Genomic DNA, 22,800 nt, shown 5'->3' with positions numbered 1-22,800 from the left:
CTTCTCGAATGTGATAAGCGCGATTGAGCTCTCTTATGAAATTGCGAAAGGTACACAACCTCAAACAATTTCAATGGGGCATACTCATAAACTGCCGATAAGATAGTACTACGTGTGAAATGATATAATGTAAGTAGAGAAGATTCCCAGATAACGAAGAAGGCCACAAAAATAATTAACGTCAAACGGTATTGGGAAGAAAACACTTGACAACATTTCAGTGTTTAGGCATGTTTTATGGCGATGATATGGAGATAATTCGTTTTTCCAAATACCAGTACTTTTAAAGTTATTTTTCCCTTTAATATTTGCTCTCTCGCTGCGTGCCCTCCGTTTTGGTCAAACCGGTTTAATCGCCCAACGAAAATATTAGTCAATTATCACCTCAACCTAATTGAACCATCAGCGAAAAATTATTATTATTTTTTTTTGGTTATCTTCTTTGTGTTTGCCTATAAAACATAGCTTAACCGTAGAGCGATATTCAGTTTTTGGACGTGGCTCGACGTTAATAGAGCTCCCGAATACACAACAATAGTACATAGCAATATCTCGTAAGTTCGATGGGACTTTGTATATTTTTTGCATGCTCATCATGGGATGTTATGTCATCGAGTTCGCTGTGTACTTTCGGCACAAAAGAAAGTGATTAACTGTTCGTATTTTTATACCCGATACTCAAAATGAGTATTGGGGTATATTAGATTTGTGGTAAAAGTGGATGTGTGTAACGTCCAGAAGGAATCGTTTCCGACCCCATAAAGTATATATATTCTTGATCAGCATCAATAGCCGAGTCGATTGAGCCATGTCTGTCTGTCCGTCTGTCCGTCTGTCCGTCTGTCCGTCCGTCCGTCTGTCCGTCCCCTTCAGCGCCTAATGCTCAAAGACTAAAGGAGCTAGAGCAACGATGTTTTGGATCCAGACTTCTGTGATATGTCACTGCTCCAAAAATATTTCAAAACTTTGCCCCGCCCACTTCCGCCCCCACAAAGGGCGAAAATCTGTGGCATCCACAATTTCGACGATACGAGAAAACTAAAAACGCAGAATCGTAGAAGATGACTATATCTTCTAGAGTGCAAAATCTGAACCAGATCGTATAATTATTACAGCCAGAATCACGAAAACAATTTCACTCTTTCTCGCTCTGTCTCACTCTAACACACAGGTTTCATGGTCGGTTTTGCCAATTGTAAAATATGAGTTCAAGGATCTCAGAACCTATAAAAGCCAGAGCAACCAAATTTGGTATCCACACTCCTGTGATATCGGACCTTGACCGTTTCCTGTCCAAATTTCGCCACACCCCCTTCCGCCCCCGCAAAGGACGAAAATCTGAGGCAACCACAAAACTCAGAGACTATTAAGGCTAGAGTAACCAAATTTGGTACACACACTCCTTTAAGATGTCACTATAAAACGTATATCTCAGAATTTCGCCCCACCCCCATCCGCCCCCACAAAGGACGAAAATCTGTTGCATCCACAATATTGCAGATTTGAGAAAACTAAAAACGCAGAATCATAGATAATGACCATATCTATTAGATTGCTGAATCTGGATCAGATCAGATCATTTTTATAGCCAAAAGGAACAATTCAATCAATTTGCAGTGGCTACGCAGCGCCCGACGTCACGCTCAGACTGATTTTCTGTCTCTCTCGCACGCACTCTTTGTCGTGTCGCTTAATATTAGCGGCGTCTGCCGGAGCAGAGCCATACTGACTTAGTATCGGGTATAACCGTAGAGTTGCGGTGTCCGCAGCAACTCACAACGTTCCCCCTCGTTGTGATTTGTTTTTTTGCATAGAGCTCCCTCCGCCTCTGCCTATCACCTCCCAGCCATGGATTTCTACTACAGACCCGGATCTGCCCCCTGCCGATCTGTTCTTATGACAGCCAAGGCCATTGGCTTGGAATTCGATAAGAAAATCATCATCAATACCCGTGCCGGGGATCAGTTCAAGCCGGAATACCTGAAGCTCAATCCACAGCACACGATTCCGACGTTGGATGACAATGGTTTTTCGTTGTGGGAGTCTCGTGCCATTATGGTGTATCTCGTGGAGAAGTACGGCAAGGACGACAAGCTCTTTCCCAAGGACGTTCAGAAACAGGCCCTGATCAACCAGCGTCTGTACTTCGATATGGGCACCCTCCACAAGAGCTTTGCCGACTACTACTACCCGCAGATCTTCCAGAAACAGGCGCCCAACGCAGAGCTCTACAAGAAAATCGAATCGGCCTTCGAGATCTTCAATACGTTGCTCGAGGGACAGACCTATGCAGCTGGGGACTACAGCGTAGCTGATATTGCCCTCTTGGCAACGGTGTCCACCTTCGATGTGGCCGGCTTTGACTACAAGCCTTATGCCAATGTGGCTAAATGGTACGAGAACGCCAAGGAGGTTACGCCCGGCTGGGTCATCAATTGGACTGGATGCCTGGAGTTCCGCAAATACTTCGACAACTGATCGTTCATTCGTTTTATTGCACTTGGTTCTTATGAATAGACATCTAGGCTAAGCTTAAAGTAGACTAAAGATTGCACTTGGTTTACGTATCAACTAGAACAAAGAATTTGATTTGCTAAACTCGAGGGGTCGTTGAAAGGACTGCTCCAGGTTGTGCAGCCGCTGCTCCAGATCGTTCATCGAGTTGCGCAGCGCATGACCCCGAGGACGAAGCGAGATCTGCGGCGAGCTCTGCATCAGGTCATCCTTGACGCCGGAGAACGAGTGTCGCACACAGGAGCGCTTCTCGAAACGGGTATTCTGATAGTGGGGATGCTGATGGTGATGCTGGCGGTGCTCACAGCTCCCGTTGCGGCAGTTGTGCGCCACCAGCGGCTCATCGGTCTTCAGGGAATCCTCGTAGGTGTCACTACAAAATCGACTTGATCGATCAAATGATCCTGAGGCAATTTGGCATAACCTACGACTAACCTGCTGTCCGTGTTGGGCTGCTGTTGCTGCTGTCGCAGCTCTAGGTGGGCCTTGGCATGTCTGGGACAGAGTACTTCTGGATTGGTGATGCGCTTCGATCCGCCGTGCTGGAAGGAGTCCGGCGAGGTCTCGTACAGCTCGCGGCTGCTCAGGAACTCCACACCCGAGTCCTGTCCCGTCGAGTGCAGCGAGAACAGCGAGGTCTCATAGTTGTTTCTGCATGTACACATATCAGAGGAGAATGGTTATGGGTTAAGGTGATTTCCAACTATGGTACGGAGTGTCCACTCACAGATTGTTCACTGGCTGACAGGAATTGTATTTGAGCACAAATGGTGTGCTGCCTGTGCCTGCCCCAACGTTGGCATCTGTGCCAGCGGCTGCTGCTGCCGCCGCCGCCGCTTTGGCAATGGACTTGGGCAGCGGCACATCAATGTACTCGCGCTGTCGCTGCTGTCTGAGGATGAGGATAGATGGTGGATTCGAACATAGAATGGGAAACCCGTTCGGGCTCTCATTGCCATTCACTTACTCGTTCAGGTACTGATGATGCTGCTGCTGCGTGGCCAGAGCCTGTTGCTGGTGATGATGATGCAACTGTTGCTCCAGTTTCTCCGTTGCCGTGGCCGTTGACTGGGTCTGGGCCGAGGAGCAGACCGACTCGGGCATAAAGGCGCTCGTTGGCCGCTGGCTCCCGGCGCTGCCCTTGCTGCAGCGCTGTGTGTGCCGCTGCGGGCGCTGGCGGCGCTGCTTCTGGCCACGGGAGGAGGCCCCGATGCCAGCTATGGTGTATGTGAGGCCAGCATCCGAGGCAGCAAAGTCGCGCTGGGACCAGAGACGGCTGCAAGCACACATGAGAAGAGACGTTTCAGAGAAATGGCTTTCCATTTGAGTTGCAGTTGTCACCACATCATCTTCTTCTGCTTCATCTAATTGCCCCATGTTGCAGCTTTGGTTGTTGCCATTTGATGTGTTGTGTTTGTTGTTTTTTACCGTTATAATTTAATCGGATAGGAGAGGCCTAAGCGAAGCCGGTTTCCTTCGAGAACCGAGAGCCCCATTAGGAAAATGCTGCTGTATCAGAGCATTATCATCAGCGCCAGCAGCGACAGAGGAACAACAACAACAGCAACAACAACAACCAAAGCACATGAAATTGCAATCCTCTTAAGATTTATTGTATTATACGGTCTTAAGCTTAAGCTACTCCTACATATACTATGGCTAACATCAGATGCTTCTATGGGCTACTAAAGAGCAGTCTTTCACTCGGTTGCAGTTGCCGTTGCACTTGTAGTGCCTTAGCCCCTTCATTCTTTACCGTTTCTGGCGCACGCACAGGTAGCAGCAGGCGGAAAAAAGTGCCCCCAGGCTGATCAGAACCAGTAGCAAGACGGTCACGAATTCCAGTCCGCCCATGAAACTGGATGCGGAGGCGTGGGTGGGTCGCGCCGCCTGTCCGAACTCCGCCAATTCGATTATGCGCGGCATGGACTTGCTTCCATCGACTTTCTGTTGCTGGAGCTGCAGTGCATCTAGCTGGAGCCCCGCCAAAGAGCTGCAACAATACAGAAGATCAATTGTAAGCGTAGACATAAGTGGGTCAAGTGGGAGCTGGGAGTAGGGAATGGTAGTAGGAGAAGCGAAGACTTACTCCTGTAGCTGTTCCATTTCCATAATGGAATTCGTGTGGGGATCAACGGCATATATATAGGCATTGGTGCTGTGAAAGAAACCGTTAGATAGAGCATCGATTATCATCATATGAAAGGCTGACAAAACGGGTTACATTTGGGAACTAAGAGGAATTTGTAGAGCGGTATATTTACGAGCTCTATCTTTGTAATTAATACGACTATATTCTAATCTTCTTACATGGACTTTGTGTTCTACTTACGCTGGTTCCAGTGCATTCGAGTGGGGCTCCAGAAGTCTCACACGCACATCCCTGCCAATTGCGGAGCTTAGCGCCTCCATTAGACCCTCAATGCGACGCTCCACCTCCACGGGCTTGCCGGCTACCACCAGACGCACCTGCTTGGACTCATCGATGATGTAGACAAAGACGTTGACAATTCCGCTGCGTCCATCGTCGGCCCCCATGCGATCGGTGGCCTTCACATCGAAGCCATAGAGGTGCTCATCGTGGGGCAGATCGCCCAGCAGGCGTATATTGCCGGTCGTCTCATCGATGCCAAAGAGACGCGTGGGCTCATTTAGCAGACGATAGCGTATCTCGGAATTGAGACCCTCATCTGCATCTGTGGCTAGTACACGAGTCACTGGATAACCAAAGCTGGCGCTTTGCGGCAGGACCGCCACTATCGGCTGTCCATTGCCACGGAAACGGGGCGCATTGTCGTTCTCATCGGATATGTGGACCAGGATGCGACACTCGTTGGGCGACAGGCCTTCGATCCTTTCATCCACCACCGGGTAGGATACGCGGGCGAAATTGCGCGCCTCCCTGCTGAGGCGATCGGCCCGGATGCGCAGTTGATAGCGGGATATGTGCTCCCTGTCGAAGGGCTTCAGGGCGTAGAGGAGCATGTTCTTGGCATCGTACTCGAACGGTGGATGGGCATCCGTCTCGTCCAGGCCCTCTTCCAGCCACAGCGACCAGCGGTAGTTCTCCGGATTGAGTCCCGCACTCAGATTCAGACGCATTACCTCAATGGGCGCCTCATTGTTCTCGGCCAGCTTCACTTCGTAGTAGGCGTGCTGGAAGATGGTAACATTGGCCGGCGGCTCGGGCTTGGGCGTGGACTTTGGTGGATCAGTGACGGCCTGACCCTGCAGATTGACAATCACCACGGCGGTGGCGGATAGGGAGGGACTGCCCACGTCCGAGGCAATCACGGACACATTCAGATGCTCATAGTCGTTGTAGCCGTTGATCCGGGAGACTGTGGTGATGGTGCCATCGCGGGAGTCGATCTGGAAGAGTGGCGCCTGCAGTTCCTGGTGCCGGATGGAGTAGAGCACCAACCCATTGCCATTGCCCACATTATCCTTGTCAATGGCCGTCATTTGTCTCACAAAAGTCCCCGGCTGAGTGCTGCGGTCCAGGTAGGCCTTGTAAACGGGCAGCATGAGGGTCCTGTCCGCCACATTTGGCCAGTACTTGACGGCCTTGGTCTGGTCATCGTAGCCAATGAACTCGGGCCGATTGTCGTTGATGTCCAGGACGTTTACTTCCACATCCACACTGCTGGACATCCTCTGCAGCACCGTGGGTGCATTGTCGGTGGCTATCACCTGGAAGCTGTACTTGTCGTGCAGCTCCCGATCCAGCTGTCCGCTGATCTTCAGCACTCCGGAGGCGGGCTTGATGGTAAACGGCAGCGTCAGGTCGCTCAGGGTGTACGTGATGTTGGCGTTCTCGCCATAGTCCATGTCAATGGCCGTCAGTTGGCCCAGGACACTGTCCTTGTACTCGCCCTCGGCGGTGTCGAAGCTGTACCAGGACTTCCTGAATGTCGGCGCATGATTGTTCACGTCCATGACGGTGAAGCGAAGGCAGGTGGTGTCCTTGAGGCCGTCTATGTCTGTGACACTCAGATTCAGCCAGATTTCAATGTTGGCCGCCAGCGGAAAGTTCACCGACAGCTCCCCGCTCAGCTTGTCCATCGTGAAGTGGCGCACACCCTGGACCTTCAGCAGCGGCATGCCCGGAGAGCGCTCCACCTGCTCCCCCAGGAGCTCGTAGTGCAGCTGCGAGTTCTTGCCAAAGTCCTCGTCACTGGCACTCAGCTGCAACAGTTTCGCCCCAATGGGCGTGTCCTCGTAGATGGCAAAGAGGGGACACTTGGTGGTCAGGGCCCGGACCATGCGACGACGCGACTTGGCTCGACCCACGACACCGACTGCCACAGCCCTCTCCCGATCCATGTGGAGACGCGGGGAGCCCGGAATGTGATAGGGCGGCGGGGCCAGCATCATTGCCGCAGTGGCCTGGGGCGCTGCCATGCCGCTGGAGCTCTCCACAAAGTAAATCTCCATGTCGGTGGTGTACTCGCGTATCTCCAGGCGCGAGTCCTTGAACACAGAAATGCGCTCAAAGATGGGGGCATTGTCGTTGACATCCGCCACGAGGATGGTCAAGTGGGCATAGCCCGACAGGCCCCCGCTGTCGGCGGCAATCAGCTTCAGATTGTACAGCTGCTGCTTCTCCCTGTCCAGACCGCGCTTGCCCGTGTAGCTGATGCGGAAGTAGGGGCCGCTGCTCAGCTTGAAGTTCGACTGCATGAAGGTGGTGTGCAGCTCCTGGTACTTGAACTCGTCGTTCCACTGATCCGTCAGATTGAATATGTTAAAGGCGCCCGTTGTGGGCGGCATCTTGTGCTGGCTGGTGTTTCCAGCAGCCCCCGAGAGGCTCCCGTTCACATACTCAATGCTGAATTCCTCACTGTAGTCGCCCTGCAGCTGCACCCGAAACTCGGCATTGACGCCCTCGTCCGCATCCTGGATGTGGATGGCATGGTTCATGGACAGCTCCGTGCCCGCCGCACAGTTCTCGTTGATCAGGCCCACATAGGTGAGGGCATTGAACTTGGGGGCATTGTCGTTGACATCGTCCACTTTGATGTTCACTTGGTAAATCCCAGCACCGCTGACCAGACCCGTGCTGTACTCGACAATCACCGTCAGCTCATAGCTGGCCTGCTGCTCCCGATCGAGTCCGATCAGCGTGAGCAGTGTGCCATCCTCCGTGATGGATATCTTGTTCACCACCTCCTGCTGATTGGCGATGATGTACCGCAGCTTCACGTTGGAGTCTCCCACCAGGCGTCGCGGCAGGCGGCGCTTCGACTTGGAGCTGCGACTGCGGTTGCGGCTCCGGAAACGGCTGCCCATCGTGATGTTACGGCTGCCACTAGCCACATCAGAGGGCAGCTCACGGAAGCTGCCCAGCTCGTTATTGACCAGATTGATGCCGTTCTTGTACAGCAACTGGCCGATGATGCCTCCCACTACATTCTCCTCCACATGGAAGTTGATCACATTCATATTGATCTCCCTGAAAGCAAAAGGATAACGTCTGGATGGATGCCGAAAGGATCGTCGCCTCTACTCACTCTATAACAGGTCGCAGGGGCAACTTCTGCTCGGGCTTGTTGACAATGTGTATCGTCAGATTGGTGATGAGCACTCCCTCATCGCTGAGCTCGGACTGGGATGGGGCGGCTACTGTGGTGAGCGGTGAAGAGCTGCGTGACATGACCAGCGTCTTCGTGGAGTTGGCAAAGAGCTGTATGAAGATAGATCCATACAATATAGAGTGGTTGTTAAGGATGCAGATTGCAATCGACTTACATAGTTGGCCACCGCCTCAAAGTTGTAGACTTTTCTCTTAAACTCCGACAGCTCTCGGATGACTGTGATTATGCCCGATCGCTCCTCGATGGCAAAGGGCACACCCTCTGAATAGGTGTGCAGCAGATCGTACATTATCTCATCCTCGCCGTCGTAGATCAGAGAGGTTCGCACCTGACCCACTGAGGTGCCCAGTGGGGTGCTGGCTCCCACCCAGAACTCGTACGGTGCTCCCACAAAGTCAATGGCCTGATCATCGATGGTGGCGTAGACTTCAATCGTGATGACGGCTAAAGAAAAACGACGCTCCGAGGGATTGGTGGGCTGATCGCTGGCCTCCACAAACACCGCAATGCGTCCGCGTCTGAGGGGTCCGCCCACAAAGATGGTGCCGTTCTTGTTGTCCAGCCGGAAGGGGATATAGCCACTGCCCTTGGGGCGTTGCAGTTCGTACAGCAGATGGCCGTTGGGTCCATCGTCCGGATCTTTAGCCGCCACCTGTCCGATCACATAGCCCGTGGGCGCAGTTATGGGCACCTTAAACTCGTACAGATTGCCGTGCTCGAACTTGGGCGTGTTGTCGTTCGTGTCCAGCAGCGTGATCTCCACGTGCACTCGACTGGGACCTGGCTTCTTGAGGTGCTTGTCATCCAGGTATGACGGATTGCGTTCCAGGGCCTCCACATTCAATTGGATTGATCTGCGCTGCTCGCGATCGAGCAATCGATCATCTCGGACAGTGATCCAGCCCGTTCGCGAGTCAATGCGGAAGGCACCCGTCGCCTCCTTGGTCTCGACGAGATTGTACAGAAACTCCGAGTTCTCGCCCTGATCCCGATCGATGGCATTGACTTGCAGCACACTGAAGCCCGTTGGCAGGTTCTCCACAATCGAAATGTTGTAGAAATCGGCCTCGAACTCGGGCACATTGTCATTCAGATCTAGGACTTCCACTTCAATGCTGTGAAACGAAATCAATCATCTCTGGGAACCAAATCTTGAAGGGTTTTTTCTACTCACCGAGCCAGTGCCTTCTTCAAGGGGTTGTCCTTCTGTCGAGCCTCCAGCTGCAGGACAAATGTGTTGCCCGGCAAACTCTCCTCCTCCAGGTCGATCTCCTTCTGCAGGTACATGACCCCGTTGTGGGGATTCACACGAAACAGCTGCCGTTCGTTACCCGATATAATCTCATAGACGAGGGTGGCATTCAGCGAGTCCTGATCGAAGGCCATTATCGGTGGGGCAAAGTACAGGGGAATACGTATCGGGACGCCAGTCATGGGAAAGAACTCGTTGATCTTCGTACGATAGACGCCCTCCGTGAACTTGGGCGGCAAGTCGTCCACATCGCGCACATTGATCGTGATGGTGGTGTTGGCCTGGTTGGCGGGCGTGCCCCGATCCCAGGCGAATATTGGCAGCTTGAACTGCCTGATGCCGCTGTCAAAGTCCAGCTCCCGCTTCAGGATGAGCAGCGGGCGATGGGGGCTCTTGAGGGCAAAGTACGGACTGCCATCGGCGGAGAGTTGTTCCGGCACCGTGGACATGCTGAAGTGAACCTCGGAGTTTGGGGTGTTGGGCTTGTCGCGATCAAAGGCCTGCACCCCCTCAAAGACGATGCTCTCCACGGAGGTGTTCTCGTCCACATCCACCACATAGGGCACGTTGAGAAACTCTGGTGCATTGTCGTTCACGTCCTCGATGTACACGGTGATTGAGAGGTAGCTTCCCTGGAATATGTCAATGCACTTTGAGCATGGATCCTACCTTGCCGGATGGTTAACCTACCTCCTCCAGCTTGTCCTGTTTGCCAGCGCAGAGGATGCGGAACTTGAGCAGGTTCCTGGGCACATCCCGATCCACCAAACGCTCCAGGGAACGGGCCAGGCTGATCACCACTGTGGTGGCATTGTATTCGGTCAGATTGAAGTACTTGTGATCCCCACTGGCATCGGCACCCTTGAGGGCCGCCGTGGCCCGGGGATAGGCCTGCACGCGGAGTATCTCCTTGCCCACCTGGGCATCTTCGCGCAATCTGATGAAGCGGACACCTTCGCTTTCCGCCGACACACCGTCGACCGTGTGAAAGGCACAGCTGCCGGAGGTCGCTAAAGTGGAGCAAAAGCGAATCCGTCAGAAGATTAGAGATTACCATACCAAGCCATGCTATGCTATGCATTTGTGGAGAAAAAAAGTAAAACTAACAACAACATTGACAAATTGTCGCTGTTGTTGTTGTTTTTGTTTATTTGGGCATGCAAATTTTCCCGCTGAGAACCAAAAACGGAACAACAATTGGGAAATCGCCCATAACGGTGCGACGTGCAACGTGCGAAGCGAATCTTGTGGCTGCCACCAGGTGGCAGGGTGGCAGAGGGGCTTGGAAGAACTGGCGCCAAACCGAAAAACTTTCTACGTTTGTCGCGTGGCCCATTCCGCTGCGATTTTCATGTGCAGTTGCAACACTTTTCCACATGCATTCAACTGTCTCCGTGTCTCCGAGTCTGTCGGTGGGGCTGTTGGGGCCTGCAATCAGCAAACGATGGCAGGCAGCTCTTGCAAATTATTTTTCTGCTGCCGCTGCTGCCGTTCCCACCCTCATGACATAATTAAGCCTTTTTTGTTCACTTTGGGCCCCAAAGGCATCCCAACCAAATGCGTACCAAGTGACAAGAAGACACCATCCACAACGTCTGGGGCTGGGCTACCTGTCTGCCTGACTTACTGACTGACTGACTCTGCCTGGCTTGCTGACATTTCTCTGCTTTATTTTTCTTTCTTTTTTTTTCGGAAGATCTCCTACGGTGGAAAATTATCATTGTTGGCTGCAGTTGCAGATGCAGTGAAATCTCCAGTCGAGCATCTTCTTCATCCAAAGACGTTGTCGTTGTCGTTGTCGCTGTCTATGTCTATATCTCTGGCCCCTTGTGGCTGGTAGGCTTTGCTTGTTTATTGTTTTATTTGCGGCTTGGTCTTATTACATTTTTTGTTGCCTACTTGTTATTGTTACAGTTGTAATTTGAGTTCGCAATTTCTATTATTTACTTGCAGTTTCTGGCTCAGTTCGGTGAGAACGGCTTGCGATGGCTTGAGGGTTTTCCCCTGGATACTAACACACGATATGAATCAAGCAGAATCGGCATACAGATACAGATATCATTATTATTATTAGAATATTCATTTTGAGTGTGGGTATAGGCAAGGGGATACTAATTTGCAATGTAATTGGATCAACTTTTCTATAAGAAAAGCAATTCAATGAAGAATGCATTTCAATATCAGACTGAACATTAATCCATTCTCAGTTCGATCAACAAATCAATTTTCCATAAAAATGGCTAGACGTATCTCAATTCAGATCTGAACAGAGAAAGATTCAAATGTTGATAGAATATCAAATATTTAGGACCTATTCAATCATGTAAAAGGAACTAATAATAAGAGCTCATAATATCTGACCGAAATGGATTTAAGGAATCATTAATTTGATAAATTTCACTTGAATATTTTATAAATATATGTATATCCTAACCGTTTTTCAAAATATATAATGTATATTTGAGACCCTAACTGCAAACGTTTCAGATTTAAGTCGGATAATATGTATATTCCGGATGGAATATTTATAGATAAATGTATCTCTATCTCTATTTAGATCAATTTTATTCTATGATATGTACGTATCCGATTACTCCTTTGTCGTATCCATGCGTTAGTTTCCCCATTCGGAATGCAAATGTTTCCCAATCATACGATTATTATGCCGCTCCACTCTGAATGCACTAAACACTTTCAAGATTGAATACTTTACGTAGCGGTTCTTCAACTCATTTCCCACAACATAAATGTCATACTCATTGTTCTCATAAAACAGAAATTATTTGTAATTCATATGCACTATTCTTCACATTGGTGCTCTGAACACTTTAGCACTTGTTGGCTGTTGTTATTATTGTTGTTGTTGGTGGTTGGTGGTTGGTTGTTGGCCTACGAGAACAATTAACTTCATTCAAGTTTAGCCATCATCTGGCGCACAAAGCGCTCGTTTGCTGCCATTAAAGTCAAGCGGTCACTTCAAGTAACACAAAAGAATTAAGTTTTAATTAGAACATTGCCACACTCGCACTGGCACTCTCACACACTTGGGTTCCCAAGTTGCTTCTTGAGTTCAAGTCGGTCGTCGGGCGGTCACACCCAGATTTAAAGGCAAGGTGGCGATGGCCAGGAGCAGGTTGCAGAAATGGGTCAACGGGTTGGTTCCCTGAATGGTCAGGATGGCTACGCCGAATGTGGGTCAGCTGTCCGTCCGTCCGTCCGTCTGTTGCATAAACAAATTAACAGGTTGCCACATTGAGATAGTTGACTCAATACAAATCGATTTCCTGGCAATTTGTTGGCTGGCTTTTGAGGAAAAGCTGTCGCAGCAGCATTTAAATTTGAAATTTGGGTTATTTAACGGTTTCGGCTCGGGTTCGGGTTCGGCAGCAGCCGCACAAACGACCATGCCACAACGAGATAAACGGGTTGAAACGAAAGACTTGGGCGACAAACTGTGATCGCAGGCCTGGGCCACTAAATTGTCCAGCCTCGTTCGATTGACGGAGTATACATATTAGTACTGGATATTGAGACACACACACACACACACACACTCACACACAGTTGCTGCAACAGAGATTTACGAACATATCCCGTCAGCTAATATGGCTATAACGGCTATAACTTGCCTTGCACTTGTCCCGCTTTTGCAGCCTGGCCCAAAACAAAAAGCCAAGACAGAAGCCAAATGGCACAGAAACTCGCACAGGCAGGTGGGTGGTAGGTCAAGTGGAAGGCCATATCTGGGCCTTAACTATGGTTATCCTTGGGGAGTGTTTTCTTCTGCTGCACACTTTATAGTTCGGACTCGATCCGCACTCTCACATCGCGAACACAACCGAAAAACCGACCGACAACGCAAACACCACACGACCAACTGAAGCGATCTTCACCACTGCAAGCCCCACTCGGTGGCCGGGCTCCACTGTGTGGAGAGTGGGGACTGCGATGAGACTAGTTTTTCACACAGTCGAGAAAACAAGAAAAGCCATGACAAGTGGCAGACGGGGCGGAAAAGCCTGGAGAAGAGTGGGGGAGGCACAGCAGCAAGTGGCTGCCAGTAGTAGTGAATCCTTGGCTCTCTATACGGGCCAGCCCATAAGCATTGGCTCTACTCAGATTAGCAGAAACCGTTGCGGTCTTGCGCTGCGTTCGTTGCGTGTTGCAAAGACAAAAGGCAGGCAGGCAGGCAGGCAGGCAACGAAAGCGAGAAAGATAGAGAGCAACAAGGAAGGAAGGTGTCCGACAGCAATAGCAAAAGCCACTCGTAAAGTATAAACAACAAAAGTTATTAACATAAAGCATAAACATGCAGCCCCGGCCAGGGCAGGCCCTAGGCTGTCGATGATGGCCCCAAACCCAGACCCAGAGCCGGAGACAGAGCCAGAGCTGTTGATGACTTGATGCGCCACAGCGCTGTGGAAAGCAGCAACAAGTCAAACCATCAAACACAATACAAATCACTGAATACTGAATACGGAATACGGAATCGGATGGACGGACAAAGCCAGACAGCCCAACAAAGAAGCGATAAGCTGATGGATCCAATCAAATCGTAAGACGGTGGAAAGGGAAGCCCATGCCCAGGCCCAGGCCCATGCCCAGGCTGCTCTGTTGCAGTTGCAATAAAGCCAGAGTCTTAACGGTTCTTGGCTCAGCTGGAGATGAATGCACGATCGAAACAGAACAGAAACACAAGGGAGCCCGAAGTAAAAGCGATGAAGAAAATCTGAAAGAAAGGCAAAGGCATAACTTCATAACTTTACATAACACCTGAGTGGAGACGGCAGACGATGCGGCAACTGACCGACCGACGGCTCGAATCAACCTACGCAAATGCTAAGGGGAACGGGTAAGGGTGAGGGGAAGGGGAAGGGAATAGGGGCAAGCATAAGGTACGGTAAGACGATCCGAGCCGATGGAGTCAGCGGCTTGGAAAATTGGCGCGTGCGAATGCTACTACTTGTTGGGGTTGGCTTGTGGTTTGCTGCCGCTGCTGTTGCATGGGCAGAATCAATGCTAATCATCGAGGGCTGGCCAAGAAGTTTGTGGCCAGGTGTGTGCCAGCAGGTGAAAGCAGGAAGAGCACTGCCCCGTAAGACGATATGCAAAAAAATCAAACAACTCGAGTGTCAGATTACACATTGGCTTCGACATGAGGCAAACAGCGATTTGTCTATGCATCGATGGGCATCGCTTCGAATATGTTTCAAAATCATACAGATCAATTACTACCCATGAAAAGTGCACAATTCGATCAACACCACATATGCATATCCAAATTTGCAATTGATTTTTATTTATTGCACTCAAATCTTGAAGTCTGCGGCTAAGTTTTTCAATTTGATGTTTGTTTGACTGCAAATCCATCCATTCCATTTCCAACTAGTTTGGGGGATTTCGTGGCCTGCGGACTTTCGCTTCCAGTTTATGCAATGGAATGGCTAGGTGACAAAAACGTTTCACCAAATCGCATCAAAATTCACGAATGCGACGAACTCGCAACCGAAAACCATTAAATATTGTATGTATTGAATGGATGGAGTTTGATCATATTTCTGGGACTACACTTACGTCTGTGGATAGTTATGGGATCGATTTGAATTTGAGGGCCCATTCTTCCCGAATCCTCAATTTGTACAGCGATCGAATAACATTTACCTGATTTACGGGGCTTACGAAGTTTTCCGTCATCCTCATTTGGATATGGAACTCTGTATAGTAAGTAGATTTGAATATATGGTCATGCCCTGTGTTCCCACAGTAGACTCCTGTGATATCATACATCTTCCAGGATATGGCCAATTTGGTCAAGCTCTTTACTGTCTCCTCAAATGGCGAAAACCTCTGGCATTCACAAAGGCCCTGGCTGGTTATATGGTTGCTCTAGATCTTAGGCGTTACACAAGATGGACAGACATTCATATCTGTCTACGGCTTAATCGACCCAGCTATCAAGAATACATATAACTTATTGCGACGAATCCATCGACCAAAATTTATTCTATACTTATTTGTATGTTCTTTGAATCTATGTATTATTTAACACATTTAAAAACAACATTTTTTAAATTTAAACCTTTTTTGAGCGCATCTAATTCAGAACTAGTTCAGAATATTGCTCGCGAATGTTCCTAGAAGAATGTTGCGAATTTTGTAAATGCGAAGATGTTGCCAAGACAAATGCTGCGAATTAAGTAAGTGCTGAGCAGCAACATAGCTGGTGCTACAACCACTTAGCAAATGCATGCACCAAGCAACAGACTGGCAACTCTATATAAAACCGCAATTATTTGAACATGTGGATTTTGTGGACTATATGGAATGTAATAAATATAAATAAATATATAAATGCAAATAAATAATTTGAACATAAATTGATATATTTATACTCGTGTTGTATGTATTTCGGGGACAAAGACATTATTTTGAGTGCAGATATTCAGTAGATTCATGCAGATTAGAGTTTGAGTACATAATATATCACGTGTGCTGCAGCTAAAGAAATTGCTTGATTCAGTTATCATCCGCATGCTGCATGTTCTCCAGACTGAACTGCAAAATAATGACAATAAAGTTCATGGCATACGAGACCAGGAAAAGCCAGAAAGCATGATCCAAGGTGAATAGACCCAAAACGGAGAACTTAAGGCTGTCCAAGGGTGCGAACAGGGGAAACGGTGTCCACGCCATGGCCTGCAAAGAGAGAGAGGGAGATTTAAAGACTTTCCCCCACCTTCTACCACCCACCTGATGATGGGTTAATTCTGGCGGGAGATAACCCAATTCCAGGCATCGCTGACGCAGACGACCGTGCCGCACCTGGCAGAGATGGGCTGCCAAGATGAGAGCATACAGCTGGATGGTGACAATCAGACAGTAGTTGGAGATGGTCAGCGGTACGCCGTGCTGCGAGACAAAGTACGACATGTAGGCGTACATGTTGGCCAGAATGTTGACGAAGTAGCCGATGACCAGCAGAAAGATGCCCAACTGAAAGAGATCCACAAAGTTCGCGGAGAGGCGGAGCCAGCCGCGCTCGCGTTTCAGGAGCCGAGCCAGAGCCGGCGACTCCTGCTCCAGGTGGTCCAGGCTGGCCAGGAGCAGCAGCATGCCACCGAATATCCCATTTGCATAGACGCTGCTCACGTGCTGCACATACAGCTGGACCCCGTAGGCCAGGAGCTGGGTCCAGGGCAGACGACTTCCCGCCCCCTGCAGGAAGGGCACATTGCACAGGAGTTCGTACAGCGAGAGCAGGAGCTTGGACCACAGCAGCAGCGTTGAGCCCCAACCCAGCTTCCGTTTCCGGTGGAGCTGCGCCAGGCCGTTCAGCAGCCTGGCCAATCCCCGACGATGCCAGAGGTGGGCGCCCAACAGGGCCAGCGAGATGAAAACATCGCCCGTCATGGCGGCCAGGGCAATGTTCTTGAAGATCATCGAGTGCCGCACATTGGTGGCATCGTACATGGCCGCGCTCTTCCACAGCATCAGGGGGGCCAGCCCAATCAGGAGGAGCCAACGCAGGACACCGCTCAGGGTCAGCAGGCGGCGGCAACGGGCTCCTCTGCTCCGGCTGTAGCTGAAGGGCGCCAGCGCCAACAGTTGCCAGAGCCAGAGGAGCAGGCAGAGTCCGCAAACGTGCGGCAGTCGTGACATGTTCCGTGCAACTAAGGACCCTAAGGGACTCTCTAATGCAGGGCAAGGCTGCATTTCGCCTTTCGACGAAACCTTTCTATCTGCTGGAAATCAATCGTAGCCACGACACGCTCGTTATCATCGCTCCCAGGGGCACTAAGCCAGTTCCTGATAAGTGCGATCGATAGCTACTCAGACATGTGTATATATTTATAAACAAATTGCAAACATTGTTACTTTTTACTTTGTGGGAAGGCTTGTGTTTGCTGTTCGGCTCCCTCCGTCCGTCGGGATCTGAGTCAGCTCCGTGCTGGCGGTGATTTCGTGCTCAGGTCTTTGGCTTCACACGCAATTGGAAAGTTTTGGTGAGTGTGGACATAAAGTTGGGCATTTCCTTCATTTGGTTGAGGGCCTCGTTCTTCGTATTCGACTGGTACTCGTAGGCCACCTTCCTGTTGACGGCGGTGAGCAGGCGCAGCAGATCGACGCCGTCGGGTTGGCCAGCCTCGTTAAAGGCGGCCATGTCCAGGACTCGGCACAGACTCTGAATGAACCACGAGCCATCGTCCACATTGCGAAATGAGAAAAATTCTAAAAGAAATAAACAGAAATCAGACGGGTTTCACGATGGGGAATGGGGGAACTCCCAGGAACTCACTGTCGAAGGTGGAGTAAAAGACGAGCATGTCCGCCGTGCTGGGTATGGCATACGTAATCGGTTGGACCGGCGCCGCTTCGGCGGGGGCCAGAGATCTGGTCATCACCGCGAAGGAGGTGAACTCCACTGCCTTCTCCAGATTCTCGCCACGGCAGGCCTGTATGAAGAAGAGCTTCGGCTTGTTCTTCAGGGTCTTGCAGTTGTCGCCCAGGAAGGGGTTCCACAGCCGCTCCACCGGATAGGACATGTCCTTGGCATAGACCTTGCCCTCAGTGCCATGGGACATGACAACGAGAACGAAGCAATCATTATCGCTATGATCCTCGCGTGCCACTAAAAGTTACAGACGAAGACGTTAGCTCTGATTCTTCAGAGTGGCTTGAAGAGTACTCACCCTCTTTGAGCATATCGTTGATATCGGAGAAGGTCAGATCGTTGTAGGTCCTCACATCGAAGCCAAAGGTCTGCAGGGTGTGCTGCATGTCATCGCGATCCCGTTCGGTGCCCACGCGCTGCTTCTGCCCCTTGACGTCCTTGTGATTGAGTATCACCGCGATGCCGGCGCGTTGACAGTTCTCGTAGGTGTCATCGACGGTGGGCCTGGAGATGATGATGCGCTTCAGATCCGCCTCCGATGTGGGCGTCTTGGCGATCTGTGTGGCATCCGCTTTGTCTTTCTTGTGCTTGTTCTTCTGGCCGAAGAGCGAAAAGTCCGTGTCGTCCATTTCTGTGTCTGCGCTGGGGCAATGGCAGCCTGTGACTAAGCGCCGATTAGGTTCTAACTTCCAAAAAGCTCCCTCTCCAGTTAATTTCCCTTATCTAATCAATGCAACCGCCGCCACCCTCGCGGACGCCGTCTTGTTATCAGCAAGGCAGTCCCGCACTCTCGCATTCTCGCACTCTCCGAACTTCGAGGTGTCTTTCGTGGGCCTTCTCTTCTTTGGGAATTTTGAATGTTGATTAGCCTGCTCCAGGGGAAGTTATGTTCATTGCCGGCAATTGGCAGCAAATAAAATTGGTTTTCCATTGCACGAGACAATTTGATTTGGATGACGAGCCAGTAACGCCCACGCACAGCAACATGGGGGAGAAAAGTCGGAAAATGGAAATTGGCAACATCCGCCAAAGTGTCATCCCCGTCGTCGGTCGCCTGTTGGCTGGAGCTTAATGTGTTTTCAATAATTTTCAGATGCGCAAATTGTCAAAGTCGGAGGGCGCCAAACTTTGCCACGAAATTCAAATATTTCACGCACACAAAGTAACGGAAACCGGAAATGAGTATGGCACCCCGAAAAGTGGCAAGCAAGAAGGGTGCTTGTTGTTCCAAGTATACCGTGTACCGTGTGTACCGTGAGTTGAGTGGGGTTGAGTGTACCCCAAGAAAGCGCTCAAAAGAAGTTCGATCTGGCGAAAATGTAACACAACAATAAAACTTTGCTACCTTTAGATACAAATAGGGTTGTAGGCCTGGGCTGAGTATTGTTAAATCAGTTCCTCATACTTGGATTTTGCAATATACCCGGCAAATATATACCTGATTTCTGCACAAATTATTAAATTGAAAACAGAACTCTAAGACCCTTCCCAGGATTTTGGAATACTATCGATAGAGTGGATATACCTGAAGATACATCGACACAAATTGAAGTTTTTTTAACATTCCTGTTCTATTCTTTCAGTTTATCTTTACTTCTTTCTTCCACCGTTTTCTGTTTATAATTCTTCTTTTTAATTTTGCTCTTAATTGATAATGTACTACATAAACGATATTATCGAACCGGTCCACCGGTTGATCATATCTTTTCTCTGTTACCACTCCTTGGTGGGTGTCTGAATCGAACCGAACCGAACCGAACAGTGCAATCGAGCTCAAGCTCAGTGCAACCAAAAGTAAGGTGCGTATCAAAACTTGTATTCTAATTTAACCTATTCCCGTATATAGTCAGTAAATTGCACACAAATTATAACACTAATTACCGATTAAGTAAGTATCTCTATAGAAAATTAAAGAAATAGGGTATAAAAATACCCATGCTCTGCATGACAAGCAACAAGTCTTTAAATACCAGCAACATTGACATGACAACATTGCGGCGGTGTTTTTGTTTTTTCGCTAAAACCTTTTTTTCGGCAAAATCTAATAAAAGCAAATATTTAAAATAAACCAGTCAAGTGGAACATAGGTTCATTAATCGGATAAAATTATGTGTGCAGGGCTAAGAGATCTATCTAGCAAGTAATATTTGACGGAACATCAAAAATAAGGAATATGAATAATTTGTCGGTATATTTTGAAAATGAGACCGTAAATTTCGGTGCTGTTCTGAGGGTCACACTTTTTTATTCGCCGCAGTTCGCTTTTGCAACAATGAGTCCCATTCCATACACAAACATGTTGCTAATTCCATGATCATATACCCTGGGGGAAATGGATGATATAGAATTGCGGAAATGTGTGTCATCCCAGGCTCTAATTAATGCAGAAACTAGTGAGTCTCTGTTTAAATGATATTTTGCAATTAGTTGTCTTCTTACAGAGACAAAGAATCGCTACAGGGATCACGTTTTTTATACAAATAACTAATCAAATGCATGAATAGACCAACAAAATGCAATCTAAGACAAGGTCTATATTAATTACATTTGAAAGCAGCTTGGAAAACAGTATCTTAATATAATATTAACAAAATAGGGTATACAAATGCCCATACCCTGGTCGACAACAAATGAGTCTGAAAATACCAGCAACATTGACGTCACACTCTGCGACTATAGAACATTTTTGTTGAAACCGTGTTTTTGTCAAAATAAAAAACATGCAAGTACTAAAAAGTAGTTCATCCTGATCACAATTGATTCAGCAATCATATAAAATTATCTGTGCAAAACTGAGAGATCTATATAGCTGAGAATTTTCGACGGAATATGAAAAATGAGGAATATGTATAGTAGAACTGGAATTTGTCAGTATATTTACGGTATATTTGTCAAATGAGACCGTATATTTTGGTATATTTCTGCGGGTCGGGCGGTATATTTTATCAATGGCTCCATGGTAACACTGCTCACAATATTATCAAAATTCAAACAAATTCAAACCGAGCGGTTGCATCGCGCGTCATCGAACAAGTTACGGGAAACGCGTGCGGACGTGTTTTGAAAGAGGCGACGACAAAAGCTTCATTCGCGCGATTTTCGGAATCTCTCTCTTCGACGCGAGTTTTCGTTACCTTGTTGTTGTTTATAGAAGGAAAAGAAAGCAGCAAGGAAATGTTTTAAGCCCAGAAGCAGCAAAACAAAGTTGTGACAAAAGCAACACACCCGACAACAGCACCCAGTGTTTGTGAAGTGCAAGAAGTAGAAATTTATAGTTGCTGTATTTTGTCGAAATTAAATTATGTTAAGTGCTTAAAACAGCTCGAAGGTGAAGTGCAAAGCGAAAGGAAAAAAGAAACGCCGCCAGCAAGCAGGGCATAAAGCAACAGCATCCCATTATCCCAGCATCCAGCCTCCGCAGCAAGCAGCAAGCAGCAGCAGCAGCACCATCCATCCACCATCCTCCTCCATCCTCGGCAAAGAGGTGCAGGCGGCGCAAAGTATGTAAAAGGTGAACCAAACAAACTGTTTGATTATAATAAGCGGGGGTCGGGTCGCCCACCAGTGCCGCGCAAACACATATGCACACGAATCGGTCATGTTCATTTATTATACCAGGTACTTGAAGAGTGCAAGGGGTATATGGAGTAGTGTCTTGAAAGGCATCAATTGTGTACGTTTTAAGAAGCTCCTGGATCTTGGATTAAGAGACTAAGAGACCGATGGAAGTTCCACTATTCGTGACTGCACTTGACATTGACATATTGACATCATTAGCATCTTTATTTTGGTATCTTATTTCATCGTATAAAAATGTTTATAATATGGAAATCTATTAAAGACATATGCAGATATCTCCTAAGACTCCTTTGGTTTGTTTTTCCCTACTGTTTCGCTAAGTAGTTGCCGAGTAGCGGGTATCTTATAGTCGGGCTGTTGTTTTTACCTTGTTTTCCATACACACACGGTTGTGCAGCAGAGCGGGCTGCATAGGTGTGTGTGTGTGTGTGTGTGCTTTGTATGCAAAACGTTGACAAAAAAAAACAACAAGAAAATAAGGGGGTTGGACGACCGACAGGATGACAAAAGAAAACAAAAACCGAAATACGTTGTTGGGCTGTTCCCAAAAACCAACCCAAAAAATTGAGCCCACAAATGCGAAACGAAAAGGAAATCAAATCAAAAGCAGCTCCGCACCGCGCACCGCGCACCGACGGACAAAATAGGAACACAAAAAAATCAGCTTGCTTTTAGGCGAATGGCCGGGCAAAGCGCATAAAAAAATAGATTAACATACGGGCAAAAAATAAACATTGAAATTCTGCCGTCGTCGCCTGCCTAGCCTTAAGCTCCTGCAGTATTCCCGCAACAACAAATTGGCATCAAACCAGTTGGCAGAGTGACCAGGTCTTGGCGATTTGTATGCTTTTTATGCCCCGGCAAATGAAGTTGCAGCGGACATCTAATGAAGCCCCAGTCCCAGCCAGCCAGGAGACCCTTAAATTACTGACACACCTTGCTCAAATATTCAAGATACTTTATGGGCAAAAATGCCTGCCACAGGCCACGAGCATGCCAGACATGCCTCCAGCAGGTTGCCTGCCCTGCCGTCCCCCGCCCGACTCTATGTTGTGTAGGTGTAAATTCTGTAGCAAAAACATTCATTTATGATCTGGCGAAGGTTGCGCTTTTCGCTCGACCCTTTTCATTATGCTCCCAGGAGGCCTCTTCGGGGGTCGCGTCGCTATCCTCGGGGGCATTCTACTACACATTTTTATGAACTCTAAGGTCTCGGGGCCTATTATGAAATATTCAAGCATTTTGCAGCTTTAAGATAAGCTTAGGTTGCTCCTTTTCCGGTGAACAGACCTCTTTGATGTCCTTCTGGCAGCTCTCAACCCCTGACCCTACCGACCCCTCCTGGCAATCTGGCGGCGGGCATGCGGGTGACAGCAGCAGGCGCAAACAAACATTAATTGTAACTGTAAATGGTGTGAAATGAGTGAGTGAATGAGCAAGTGAATGAATGAATGAATGAATGAATG

The 22,800-nt window shown here is 48.7% G+C and overlaps 5 protein-coding genes across 28 annotated transcripts in view; 2 read left to right on the top strand and 3 right to left on the bottom strand.

Moving 5' to 3' along the window:
- Nucleotides 1-447: 447 nt before the first annotated feature.
- LOC4800808 (glutathione S-transferase 1-1-like) lies at nt 448-2,571 on the top strand. Its single transcript, XM_001357980.4, has 2 exons — nt 448-554; nt 1,815-2,571. Exon 2 carries the CDS (start codon nt 1,849-1,851, stop codon nt 2,476-2,478), a length of 630 nt encoding a protein of 209 aa, XP_001358017.2. The 5' UTR covers nt 448-554; nt 1,815-1,848; the 3' UTR covers nt 2,479-2,571.
- Cad89D (cadherin 89D) lies at nt 2,476-13,271 on the bottom strand. 2 transcript variants are annotated; one of them, XM_033380644.1, is made up of 12 exons: nt 12,993-13,271; nt 10,054-10,373; nt 9,286-9,995; nt 8,266-9,226; nt 8,028-8,200; nt 4,847-7,969; nt 4,604-4,672; nt 4,271-4,507; nt 3,482-3,790; nt 3,242-3,406; nt 2,950-3,165; nt 2,476-2,887 (listed from the first exon to the last, which is right to left on the bottom strand). In XM_033380644.1, exons 1-12 carry the CDS (start codon nt 13,102-13,104, stop codon nt 2,572-2,574), a joined length of 6,711 nt encoding a protein of 2,236 aa, XP_033236535.1. In that variant the 5' UTR covers nt 13,105-13,271; the 3' UTR covers nt 2,476-2,571. The 2 variants fall into 2 exon arrangements, with proteins under 2 accessions (XP_033236535.1, XP_033236537.1); XM_033380646.1 differs by lacking the exon at nt 4,604-4,672.
- Nucleotides 13,272-15,760: 2,489 nt separating this feature from the next.
- Gr89a (Gustatory receptor 89a) lies at nt 15,761-17,108 on the bottom strand. The gene has a single exon (XM_033376494.1). It carries the CDS (start codon nt 17,074-17,076, stop codon nt 15,880-15,882), a length of 1,197 nt encoding a protein of 398 aa, XP_033232385.1. The 5' UTR covers nt 17,077-17,108; the 3' UTR covers nt 15,761-15,879.
- An 82-nt stretch (nt 17,109-17,190) lies between these two features.
- On the bottom strand, nt 17,191-18,436 carry Decay (Death executioner caspase related to Apopain/Yama). The gene is made up of 3 exons (XM_001357978.4): nt 18,054-18,436; nt 17,660-17,992; nt 17,191-17,592 (listed from the first exon to the last, which is right to left on the bottom strand). Exons 1-3 carry the CDS (start codon nt 18,382-18,384, stop codon nt 17,330-17,332), a joined length of 927 nt encoding a protein of 308 aa, XP_001358015.1. The 5' UTR covers nt 18,385-18,436; the 3' UTR covers nt 17,191-17,329.
- A 2,260-nt stretch (nt 18,437-20,696) lies between these two features.
- LOC6896920 (collagen alpha chain CG42342) overlaps nt 20,697-22,800 on the top strand; it is a 62,157-nt gene continuing 60,053 nt past the window's right edge. For 12 of the 23 annotated variants that reach the window (XM_033378997.1, XM_033379042.1, XM_033378985.1 and 9 more), the window contains exon 1: nt 20,697-21,255. The gene's annotated coding sequence lies outside the window, so the exon portion shown is untranslated. Of the gene's footprint in view, nt 21,267-22,800 lie in introns of all 23 variants that reach the window. The other 11 variants (XM_033379006.1, XM_033379002.1, XM_033379019.1 and 8 more) reach the window with 2 other exon arrangements.

This window comes from Drosophila pseudoobscura, chromosome 2 (genome assembly GCF_009870125.1).
Source record: "Drosophila pseudoobscura strain MV-25-SWS-2005 chromosome 2, UCI_Dpse_MV25, whole genome shotgun sequence".
Classification (NCBI taxonomy): Eukaryota; Metazoa; Arthropoda; class Insecta; order Diptera; family Drosophilidae; genus Drosophila; species Drosophila pseudoobscura.
Note: the sequence above shows the minus strand (reverse complement) of the source record. Positions and strands in the feature narration are given on the sequence as shown.